Raw genomic sequence first — 12,079 nt, 5'->3', positions numbered from 1 at the left:
CTCCCAGTGTTTTTGACCCTCTTGTTGAGTGGTTCTGCACCATACAACTGGTGTAAAGAGATTAAGAGATTTGGGGTCTCATTGTTTTTTGGACTCTTGAGAAACCCAGTAGAGACATTCCTTCCTACTTCTGCTTGCCTTTCCTAGAGAAACACATGGGAATGCCATTTCTGCGGATCCATAACATGGTGTCATGCCTTGGAGCAGTGGTTATCGGATTGTGTTCCAAGGAACTGTGGGGTTCTTCTTTCTTGGTCAGAACATCAATTATGGCAAATGTTTGCCAGCAGACCCTGTTCAGAGCAATGTGCATTTACTGGAAAGTGGTGTGGTCAAGGCTCCAGTCCCAGTTTGTGCAGGATGATGGTAAGACGCAGCAGGATAGCTCAGCTGGTAGGGCATGAGACTCCTAATCTCAGGATCGCGGGTTCGAGCCCCACAATGGGCAAAGGATTCCTGCATTGGTGGGGATTGGATTACATGACTCTTGTGGTCCCTTCCAACTCTACAATTCTATGATTCCACGAGTGTGTGGCCTAGAACATCTCCCAGGAGAATCTTTTGGAATAAGGGTGGGAAACTTGTGGCCGTCCAGTTGATGTTGAACTCTAATTCCTATCCGCCCCGGCAGAAATGGTCAGGGAATGATGGGAGTTGTAGTCTAGCAACATTCAGAGGGCCACATGCCCCCTACCCCTGCTTTCAAACATGCCTCCCCATTGCATTTTAGCTGGTAGAAGCTACGAAAAAGTCCAAGAACCACTGCTTTAGGAGTCTGTTAAACCACATTCTACAAACCTGTCTTTTCCAAAAGAGGGCAAGTAGATTAGGCAATATCCAACTAAATCATACTCAGAGTAGACACATTAAAACCAATGCATGTAAGTATGTTGGTTTTAATCAATCTACATATCACATCATTTTCTCCATGCTACTTCAAAAGTAAAAATCGAACGTGCATATTTTCCCCCAACCGTATTTAATATTATTTTTCATTTTTACATAGACTCCCTGGGGTAATGCACATAATATCTTTAGACTGGAAGTGCCCTAGCAAGAGTGATATAACATATTTTCCTTGCTTTGGAAAAGGCTTCTGTGCCTATTCCATACACACCCTCAATAAAACTGGAAAAAGTATCTTGTGATAAGTGTTAAGTGTTTTGATTATGTTAATCTGACATTTAGCATTTGTAGTGATACAAATTCTTTGTATTGCTGGCAAACCACCAAGGTTGATGTTGCAAGTGGTATAGGAACTGTGGGCTGCTTGTGTCCCTCCCCAAGCATGTACCAGCAGCACATATGGCAAATCTTAGCATGGGCCACCTGGAACATGATTTTTTTAATATAAAAAAATTCTGATCGTTTTCCTTAAAAAATAATAATAATGAGCTCAAACCATAAAGTTCCAGGTCGCAATCCAGCTCGAGTCATGTGCAACTAGCTGTGTGCAACAATGACACACGAAAAGTTCTACCTAACCCATTCACTGAGACTCCGATAATGAGAATGATGTGAGTGGCATTGGCTGTGTGTACAAAAGCCTGCTCTTGCACACAGATCTCTCTCTGTGGGTAGATATTTCCCCCTTTTCAATACATCCCAGTATTATTCTCATACATTATAAAAACAGAAAAGGACTTATAATTTATTTGCAAAATAAAGTATTCACACACACACAGTTGGCGTACTATATAGTAGCTTACGGTGTTCAGAAAGAAAGATTGTCTATAGTTCATTTGGCTGTGCATGGAGAATCCCAGCTGCAAATGAAATGGCTGCACTTCATAGAGGAGGGGCAAGGATAAGAAGCAACAGCATAGAACTGTTTGAAGACCCTGTTGAAATTCTATTGGCACCTGTGTCTGTATGTATGTATTAGAATCCCAATGAAACACAACTCTGATTTAGTCTAAACCCATCCTTAACATCAGATCTGGACACCAGATGTCTCCATATCACCCCCAGTACAAACACACACACTTTCCTTTATGTAGGGAAGAGGGAGCAATTTACGGGAAGTTTCTTTTTCAAGCAATTGGGGCACCAAATTTGTATGCATATGTCCCCTGTTAGCGAGGGGGATCAGGAGTATGAACCGCTGCTATGATGTGCAATTAATCATGTAATATGGCTTTATGGAGCATTGTAGAAAATACGCAGAAGTTGGTAGCTTTCTTGCATTTTTGAAAACCTGTCTCCACTTCAACAATCAAGCTTCATATTTTGAGACTCCTTCAGCTGAGAGGGAAAACATAGTGGGGGCCAATAATGTTTTCAACTAAAGGGTCAGAAATCAGAAGACACCTCAATGGAATTTCTAGAAGTCTTGGGCTGCGGTATGTTGATGATCATAAACATCTCCCAATCAGCAACTGCAATTTTGCAGGAGCACTACTTTATTAAATATGGCCATTTGACTGACTTTGCTACACAAATCATTCATGGGCTCACATCTGCATGGGTGAAGTGCCATGTGAACCGGAAGCAACACATATACCTGTTTGCATGCAAGTCCTGCTGTTGCAGCCTCCGAAAAACAGGCTATTGCAATTGCAGCAATGGCACGCAGCTGGATATCTGTGTAACTCCAGTTGTTTGCAAGCTGCTCTTGCCGTGAGAATGTGGGCATCATGGGCAAGCTTTTAGGGCATTCACTGCTGCTGCTGCTGCTGCTGCTGCTACATGTGGAAACCAGCTCTTAACTGTCATCTTTAGGCTTGTGTTTACATGCAAGGAAATCCAAAGGTGGCCAAATAGCCATGCCAGCTCTCACCAGCAGGAGGCTAATTTGCTCCTCCATCCTTGTTTCTGATTTTTAAAAAAATGTGTGCTGGAGTGTACCACTTCCACTGGTTGAGGGCTGCATATCAGATATTCAATCTGCATACTGAAAATTGCTCAGAAGTGGGAGCAGAACAGACACTTTAAACTGGAATTATTTTGCTGAGGAATTTTCTGTGGAAATGGCCTAAAATTTCAGTCACAGTACTGCAACGCAAAGAAACCTTTCTGCAAAGCCCTCCTGCCGGTGTAACACATAAATTCTGGGCTGCTCCCCCACACCACAGCCAGAGCCAGCCCAACTGCACAAGCATTTGATGGGTGGGTCAGTCAAGCAGTATGCAGTCTGAGAGTTGCATCCCAGCACCCTTTGCACCAGCAATGGGTAACACGTGGCCCTACAGATATTGTTGGATTGCAAGTCCCATCAATCGCTGCGCACACTGGTTGAGGGTGATGGGAGTTGGAGTCCAACAACACAAGAACCACATGCCACCGCCCCCCCACCAACCCTGCTTTGCACCATTGCCAGAGATCACTGATCATGTGGTGCAGCTGCATGGGGAACTGACCAGATGCCATGGGGAGGTGACTTTATATGGATTTTTCTCAGTTTACCAGCCTTACACACAGCATCCATCAAGTAGCCCTATTCCTAGACCAAAATTCATTCCAAACATCACACTACTATAGCAGCTTTGTGGGACCTACGCTTCCCAGTCACCATCAATATGCCTCCATGCAAAAACACCTTTATATATTTCTGGAAGTGCCTTCTGTTTCAGGGATTTGAAAGCGGGGGGAGGAGGGAAATTGTGACATTGTCCATTGCAGCAAAGGGATGGTACAGTCTTCCTCGAAATAAGATGGCATGGCAACAGACCTTTAAGATGACCCCACGTTCTCGTCAGCCGTAGGTCCATTTGCAAGCACCTAAACATGTAGAGGACATCACATGGGGGAAGCGTTAATTTTTTTTGGGGGGGGGGAGGGGAATGTATCCTGTTCAAGAGCCCAGCATATGACAATGTTCCAAAATGAAGTGTGGAGCCCTGAACGGCAGCATCAGACAGAATTGTCAGCACCAGATGCAGAGGATATGTTCCCTCAATCACAAACTGGGGGAAACAAAGGCACCCTCTTGAAACGACAGACAAACCCCATAACTGCCTTCACAGTCATCGTTCCTTGCTTTTGCCTAACTCGTCCCAAGATGCCCATTTTTTCCCAGCCACCACTCAAAACATTCTGTGGACAGAAGATCGTATCCCAAAGCAGGTCGCATCCTTTGCTGTTGTGCAAAGGCGTCCTAGTTGGCTCAGGTTCAGGAACGGTATTTTCTTCACCCAACCTATTTCCGTTGTTCTTGCCGACCATGATTGTCTTGAGGAAATCAAGCCTGCGGTTGAGGAGAGGCTGAGCAGCTGATCTGAATGGATGGAGGAATTTGAGATGGCCTCTGCAACAGAATATCACCTGTGGAATCTGCAGACCTTTCTTTAAATAGTCCAGTATTTAACCAACATAGCCACAAAGCTGAAGGCCTTCAATGCTGTCAGCCTAATTTAGGCAACACCCTTTTCAATGGTTCCAAAAATGCAGTATAAAAAAGCATACTGTCGATTCATTTGTCAAGTTCTAAGATACCTCTGAAGTTTCCATTATCCTCCATATTTCCTAGATTAGCGAGTTGTTGGTTTTTTTGTTTTTTTTAAAATGTTCCATGCTGATGAAATTTCACAGAATTCTTAAGTTCAGAGCTTGTGGGAAAGGCGATTTGGTCCAGCGTCCACCAGTAAGTAGAGAAGAAGATGGAGTCCTGAGGAAATGCGTCAAGGTGTGTTCAACTCCCAGCTTTCTGTTCAGCTGTTAAGCTTCTTGTCAGCTCGCTCTCCTTCATTTCTGAATTTGTGGGTGCTGTGCTGCAGGTACCACCGTAGACATCTGAAAGAGGAACGCATCTCTATTGGTAATGAGGAACTCTTTAACAACTCTAAGTTCTAGATTCTGCATTTTCTGATTAACATCTCTCGATTTCCCTCTTGGTATTGCTACTGCCCTCAGAAGTTCAGGTGGTGGTGGCTCGGGAAAGGGCATTCTCTGAGGCAGCCTCTAAGCCGGGGTCAGCAAATGTACCGTGCCTCGGGCCGGTGTCTCCAGTGCCAATTGCGCGGTGGGCCAGAGGGCAGGAGTGCGTGTGCACCGGAAATAGCTTGTGCGCATGTGCACGGGCCTCCTCCGACCCGGATGTGGGCAGCCACACAGCGCAGCATCGGTAAGAGTGGGCAGTGGCAACAGGCAGCGGGGGTCACCGCGGGCCAGATAAAGGAGTTTGGGAACCCCTGCTCTAAGCCATGGGTAGGCAAACTAAGGCCCGGGGGCTGGATCCGGCCCAATAGCCTTCTCAATCCGGCCTGCAGACGGTTCGGGAATCAGCGTGTTTTTACATGAGTAGAATGTGTCCTTTTATTTAAAATGCATCTTTGGGTTGTTTGTGGGGCCTGCCTGGTGTTTTTACATGAGTAGAATGTGTGCTTTTATTTAAAATGCATTTCTGGGTTATTTGTGGGGCATAGGAATTCATTCATTCCTCCCCCCCAATATGGTCTGGCCCCCCACAAGGTCTGAGGGACAGTGGACCGGCCCCCTGCTTTAAAAGTTTGCTGACGCTTGCTCTAAGCTGTGGAATTTCCTCTCCAAAGAGGTGTGTCTAGCATCTTCATCGCTTTCACTGCATATGCTGAAGACACAGCTTTTTATCCTGCCCTTTGACACCTGATTGTTGTTGTTGGGTGCTTTTTTCTTTTTCTTTTATAATATTTATTTAGTTAGCTTTCTATGCATAAAACAACAACCTGGGATTTATTTTTAGCATCCACTCAATTTTTCTGATTTGGCTGATTTCCTTTTATATTGCTGTAACCCGTCTTGGGACTTTATGGTAAAGGGTGGGTAAGAAATCCAATAAACAAACAAACACAGTCATGGCCAAACTTGGCCCTCCAGCTGTTTTGGAACTACAACTCCCATCATCCCTAGCTAACAGGACTAGTGGTCAGGGATGATGGGAATTGTAGTCTGAAAACAGCTGGAGGGCCAAGTTTGGCCATGCCTGAACAAACAAAACCGTAAGACTATAGTTCTCTCTCCTAGCTAAGAAACACAGCTCTTAAAGGTCTCCTGCAATTTCCTACTGCACAAGAATGTTCAGAGTTAATGGCAGTGAATGTTAAGGGAACAGCACAGAGCTTTCCAAACACTGCGAAATGTTGGTTACCTGCGTTGCTGATGTTGCGGATGTTGCTGGTGTCACCATCTGCCGGCTGCAGCAGACTGGAAGGGACCCAGTCTGTTTTCTCAGAAACCAACTTCTTCACTAACCTGAACGTTCAAAGGAAATATATAGAATCACCATCTTTTTCCCCACAATAATGCCGCTACTGCTGTAGCCTCCAAGGAAATTCCTACAATATCCCCGGATTTGGACAAAGAAGCTTGTTACAGAGAGGCGTTGGAGGACAAAAACAGGGCAAATCTGAGCAGTCGTTTTTCATGCATTCGGAAACATGCCCCCAATTGTGACATTTTGCAAGTTTGGTTCCACAACCCGCTATCAAGAATTCTCCGTGAAAATAATTGGAGGGCTTGTGCATATACTTTTTTTTTTAATGGAGGGGGAAGCAAGCAACACTCATTGCAACTCCACACTCAACCAGAAAGAAATAGCCCAAACCCCTCAATTCTAAATAAAATTGGAAGGGGCAGTGAGGCTTGGTATGCACAAAGGAAGGTACCATGTTGAGGACCCCAGGGGTAGGGGATCAACTTCTAGACACCCTTTTGCCATATCCAGCACTCTGAGATATGTTACCTGTTCCCCAGTGGGTGGTATTCAACCTCCACATCTCATTAGTGTAAGGATTTCCATTTTTGCAAATGGATTTTCCTTTCTTCCCCAAGCGGACCTCGTGCCCTCACCAAACTTGCTGCAGAGGGTAGGGGGAAACCCCTAGAATAGTTTTAAAGGGTGTGCTGGCGGAGGAGAAGTTATATTGCGCCGAGGAGATATATATTTGCAACGACTGAATGAGAGACTTAGTACTATGTTACATTCCACCGCGTGTCCCCGGTGGTCAGTTTGTCAACGAAGATTTATTGGCTCAGCACCCCTCACCCCCTAGTAAAACTGTCCTGCCAGTAAAACCAATTGCTGAAAAGAACCGTAAAAGTCCATGGCCCACTTTACACACAATGCGGCAGCAAAAGTGTGAGATGGTATATATTCGGCATGGAACTATAGCCTGTCTAGATCTCCAAAAACGCTATCCATATATTTTAAAACTTCAACAGGCTAACACATTTATTAGTCAACTCGAATCTGCTACATGTCTGTACATGGTTTTTATTATACACACACGTAACGTTCAGAAGTGTGCCCTGTGTACACCTAAAACTAAAAAGTGTGAAATGCCCTCCTGCTTCCATTTCTCCTCCCGCTAGGTTGAAAACCCAAGGGCCACGGACACAAAACACAAGCTATGCGGGAGCTAAGCTCAAATGCATCTGTCCTGGGCAAAGGCAGGAAATGGGTTGAAACTGGGAGCACATGCACACTCAACGGTTTTTCTTCCCTTGATTGCATCACCCCTATCTGGTGATGCAATCCATGTGATGGCCGAACACCCATGGAAAATTGCTGCTCGCTTCTAGGGCAGGTGTAGCACGGTAGGGTCTTATAGACTTATGAAGGAGACGTGGCGATGTACACAAACAGGTGTACGGCAACAGGGTGATGTTGCATAGCAGCGCAGTACATGTTTATCCTCACAACACTGACCAGGCTTTGTATTGTACTGCTTGGAGGCGTGCCTTTGGTTTCAAATCTGCATTGTGAAACCCACCTGTCTACTTTTGCAAAAAGCATGCAATGCCAGTTTGTGGGGTTGGGGGAGGAAAGAAATTATCCTTGACATTTATTAAACTAAATATATATACCCCTTGATTGTAGTAAAACATCCAAAGTGTTTACAATAAATTTTTAAATCATCAATTTTTTAAAAAAAAAACCTGTTAAGAACATACAGTGGTGCCTCGCAAGACGAAATTAATCCGTTCCGTGTTTCTCTTTGTCTAGCGGTTTTTTCGTCTTGCGAAGCAACCCTATTAGCGGCTTAGCGGATTAGCGCTATTAGCGGTTTAGCGGCTATTAAAGGCTTAGCGGCTTAGCGGATTAGCTGCTAAAAGGCTATTAGCGGCTTAGCGGCTTAGAAAAGGGGGGAAGCGAAAAAAAAATCTCAAGACTCGCAAGACATTTTCGTCTTGCGAAGCAAGCCCATAGGGAAATTCGTCCTGCGAAGCGCATCAAAAAACGGAAAACCCTTTCGTCTAGCGGGTTTTCCATCTTGCGAGGCATTCGTCTTGCGGGGCACCACTGTAAAAGGAAGGTCTGCCCCATCCCCATTTTCCTAATTGTTCTTCCTTCACCAGTTTGTTTCTGGAAGAATTTGTGTATCTTGAGTCCTCTGAGGAAACCCAGCCAGATGGGCGAGGTAGAAATAACAAATTATCATCATCATCATCATCATCTGGGGAGAAGGGATATACAGTGGAACCTTGGTTCTTGAACTTAATCTGTTCCAGAAGTTCATTCGACTCCAGAAATGTTCGTAAACCAAGGTATGGTGCAGGCACCCCGGAAACAATAGCTGACAGCCACATTGGACGTTATGCTTTCGAAAAACATTCAAAAACCAGAACACTTACTTCCGGGTTTTCAGCGTTCAGGAGTTGATTTGTTCATCAACTAAGCTGTTCGAGAACCAAGGTTCCACTGTACAGCCTTTTCCACAATGCTCCCATCTCTTTCATTCAAATCCTGTGCTTTTCCCACATGGAAAAGCTGTTTCACATAAGAGAAGGATGTTTCATTTTGACTGATTTGCTTGTTGAGAGCAGAGGCAAGGGGTGTCCTGGGGAACTCTATGCAGGCACCAGGAATGGATGAATCTGTCCATTTCAACTTCTCTCAGTTTTTCGCTCTTCCCATCATAAGTTCAGAACTCCACCTTTCCGTTTCAGTTTGCGGAAGTTTATTCTTTTTTATTTTTTTTTAAAAGCCCTCACGGAAATTTATCAACTGATGGAAATTGTGGTCCAAAACAGCTGGAGGATGCTGGACTGAGAAAGATTGCTTTCAACACATGTTGGGAAGAAGGGAGGAGAGCCTTCCCCTAAGCTTTATGGGTATGTTTCTGAACTCACCCAACATAAATTTATCTCTGCAGCAAATAATAAAAGCAAACCTAGCTTGTGTACTAATGGAGTTCGCATAAAAATTGACACACCCTATTCTCTTCTGGCTGTTGTTTATCAAGGTTTGTTTCAATACTCAACTAACAGCTGGAAAATGGTACCGCTGTAGCCTTTCTCTCTGGCAGCTATACTTACCATTGTCCATCCTCGCCTTCCTGTATAAACTGCACTAAATCTCCATCCTCTAGAGTGAGGGAATCTGGGAAACAAGTGTCAAAACTGCCTTCTACCCGGTAAAGGTTGGATCCCTGAAACAAATGAAACAAGGTGGTACGTGATGTTACTGCAGAAGGAAAGATTATGGGCAGGGATAAGACAGGAATATAGTCTACTAAAAGGCCCAAGGGTTGCATTTCAGACATACAGAGTGACAAATGTATCCAGAAAAGGAGCACTTGCTGTGGTTTTCAAACACTCTAATTTTCCTAATGTTCTGTGCACACACCATACATTTAAAGCCCATCTCTCTGAAGACTCCTGAGAACTGCAGTTGGGGGTGCTGTGAATTGTAGTTACATGAGGGGTAAACTACATTTCCTCTGGTTCTTTGTGGGGGGATGTGTGTGCTCTAAATGTGTTTTAAAGGTATGGGGTGTGCAGAGCTCTGCAAAAGGAATCATGCAAAGGACTGGACAACACAAAAGCATTTGCTTTCACTGTTTTTAACAAGCACGTCTGTAGTCTTTTTCATATTAAAAACCCACATGCAACCCTATTTATAATTGCTTGGAGAGAAGCCCCACTGCATTGGGTAGGGTTTACCTGTAAATACAGGACTGCACTGTAAAGTTCATCTTTGAAATCTTACCAATTTATTTTTTAAAATCCTGAACTGCTTTCCTAGAAACACAAAGTGGTCAAAGCAAAATATCAAACCATCATGATCTTTCTTTCTTTCTTTCTTTCTTTCTTTCTTTCTTTCTTTTTCTTTCCAAAACTAGATTAAAACCAGATACAGTGGCACAAACAAAAGCAAGGGAGCTTTGTCCAACAGAGTGTGGCCAGTGCTTTGGCAGGCAAAAAGGTTGTTGCTGGGTGGCAGACACTGTATAAGAACTGGGCCATGCTGGCTGGGGCTGATAGGAATTGTAGTCTAAAACATCTGGAGGGCATCAGAAAAAGCTGACCTAGGCCTTGTAGATTAGAAACATTGTGGGTTTTTAACTAACAAGAATCAGAGGACCTGAGGGTGCTGAATGCTAACTTTAGTATTTCTCCACTTGTGTGGTGCAGCTGCAGAACATGCAAAGCTGGTCCACACGCTGATCCCTCAGTGTGGGACAAGTTATAAATCAAAGTAATTAGATAGACAGAACTCACGTTATCTCCTCACCTATTGCCCAGCCTGAGAAACAACAACAACAACTATAGGGAGGATTTAAGAAAACTGCACAAGTTGATAGCCAAATATTGCTGGTACCCTAAGAACCCACCCAACCCAATGTCATGGGTGGTATTCAACTAGCATGTCCCATTGGCATAAGGATTTCTGTTGCAGGACAGGAATTCCCCCACCCCTCATGCCCTCCCCAAATCTCTAGATCAGGCATAGGCAACCTTGGGCCTCCAGATGTTTTGGGACTACAATTCCCATCATCCCTAACAACTGGTCCTGTTAGTTAGAGATCATGGGAGTTGTAGTCCCAAAACATCTGGAGGGCCGAGGTTGCCTATGCCTGCTCTAGATGGTTGGGGGAATCTCTAGAACAGATTAAGGGTGGGGGGGTAAATGTTTCCTTGTGCAATCAGGAATCCTTGCACTGACAGGATGTTTACAAAGGGCTACTTGGAGACTGTCCCTTGTCTTGTTCTGAAACATTCCCATAGTTTGGGGAAATGCAAAACTGCATTTCCTGCTGCATTTACGCCCAGCTTGAGCTAAGCTTAACAACAGCATTACAAAGCTCTGGAAGGTGTTACCTACGTTGTTAGGCTGGCTTTCTTCCTCCATATCCGAAGAGTTGGAGAGTTCCTCAGCGCTGGATGGGATGGCTTCAAAATCCTCAAACGTATCAAGCGACGGCATCTGCTTGCTGGGCCAACCTTTGCAAAGAAGGAGAGCGTTTGGCATCAGCAGCTGGCATACTTTAGACAGAATATTGATGGCACTGCACAGCGTGAAAATCCAGCCTTTTAAAAAAGAAATGAGCAGCTCTCTACCGGAGGAGACCCACTCAAAGAGGTTAATTTATTGCATCTGCATCACATCCCTTCCTCCAAGAAGCTCGCTTGGAGCATCAGCACAGCTTCAAAACTAACCTGCAAGGGAGGCCAAGTGGATGCAAAGGGTTATTGGAAGTGAAGCACAGTGGTGAGGCCTGGGCATTCAGCATTATGGCTTCCACTCACTGGCCTCAAGTAGCTCATCTCAAGAAGCTCCCAGTTAAAATCTCATCTGATCCTGACAAATAAGGACTATGGCAAGCATAGGGAACTGCCAACCCTCAGACCAGGGCTGCACATTTCCATATCAATTGGTGACATTTTATTTAAGCCATCATGGATATCGTTCAGCACTTTTGGGCCAATCCCTCCTAATATACACACTTTTTTAAAAACTCACTAATATTTTTGTATGTTCTTTTCACTATTATATGCATTTTACCCACATTTTACCCTAGTATACACTTTATTTAGCTGAAGAACTGTGCTGTGAGGTTCGGAGAAGTGCGAATTCAGAGGCTCATGTATTGCGTTTCGGTTCATGCATTTTTGGGGGAATGTATGACTTAGGTAAAAGGTAAAGGGACCCCTGACCATTAGGTCCAGTCGTGACCGACTCTGGGGTTGCGGCACTCATCTCGCTTTATTGGCCCAGGGAGCCGGCGTACATGACTAAGCTGCTTCTGGCGAACCAGAGCAGCAAACGGAAACGCCGTTTACCTTCCCGCCGGAGCGGTACCTATTTATCTACTTGCACTTTGATGTGCTTTCAAACTGCTAGGTCGGCAGGAGCAGGGACCGAGCAACAGGAGCTCAC

General features: G+C 44.6%; 1 protein-coding gene and 1 long non-coding RNA gene across 13 annotated transcripts in view; one reads left to right on the top strand and one right to left on the bottom strand.

Moving 5' to 3' along the window:
- Nucleotides 1-12,079, top strand: part of LOC308478534 — a 69,425-nt gene that overhangs the window by 21,542 nt on the left and 35,804 nt on the right. The window contains exon 2 of one of the 2 annotated variants that reach the window (XR_013987116.1): nt 11,032-11,832. The exons of the other annotated variant lie outside the window; for it this stretch is intronic. This is a non-coding gene — a long non-coding RNA (uncharacterized lncRNA). The remainder of the gene's footprint in view (nt 1-11,031; nt 11,833-12,079) is intronic. 2 annotated transcript variants of the gene reach the window in all.
- Nucleotides 1,632-12,079, bottom strand: part of MCF2L2 (MCF.2 cell line derived transforming sequence-like 2) — a 212,803-nt gene continuing 202,355 nt past the window's right edge. For all 11 annotated transcript variants that reach the window (XM_081007785.1, XM_081007794.1, XM_081007795.1 and 8 more), the window contains 4 exons: nt 11,024-11,142; nt 9,235-9,347; nt 6,065-6,168; nt 1,632-4,731 (listed from right to left, as the gene is read on the bottom strand). In XM_081007785.1, the coding sequence (XP_080863911.1) occupies nt 4,631-4,731; nt 6,065-6,168; nt 9,235-9,347; nt 11,024-11,142 (437 nt within the window). In that variant the 3' untranslated portion in view covers nt 1,632-4,630. The remainder of the gene's footprint in view (nt 4,732-6,064; nt 6,169-9,234; nt 9,348-11,023; nt 11,143-12,079) is intronic.

This window comes from Podarcis pityusensis (genome assembly GCF_964106645.2).
Source record: "Podarcis pityusensis genome assembly, chromosome: 5".
NCBI lineage: Eukaryota > Metazoa > Chordata > Lepidosauria > Squamata > Lacertidae > Podarcis > Podarcis pityusensis.
Note: the sequence above shows the minus strand (reverse complement) of the source record. Positions and strands in the feature narration are given on the sequence as shown.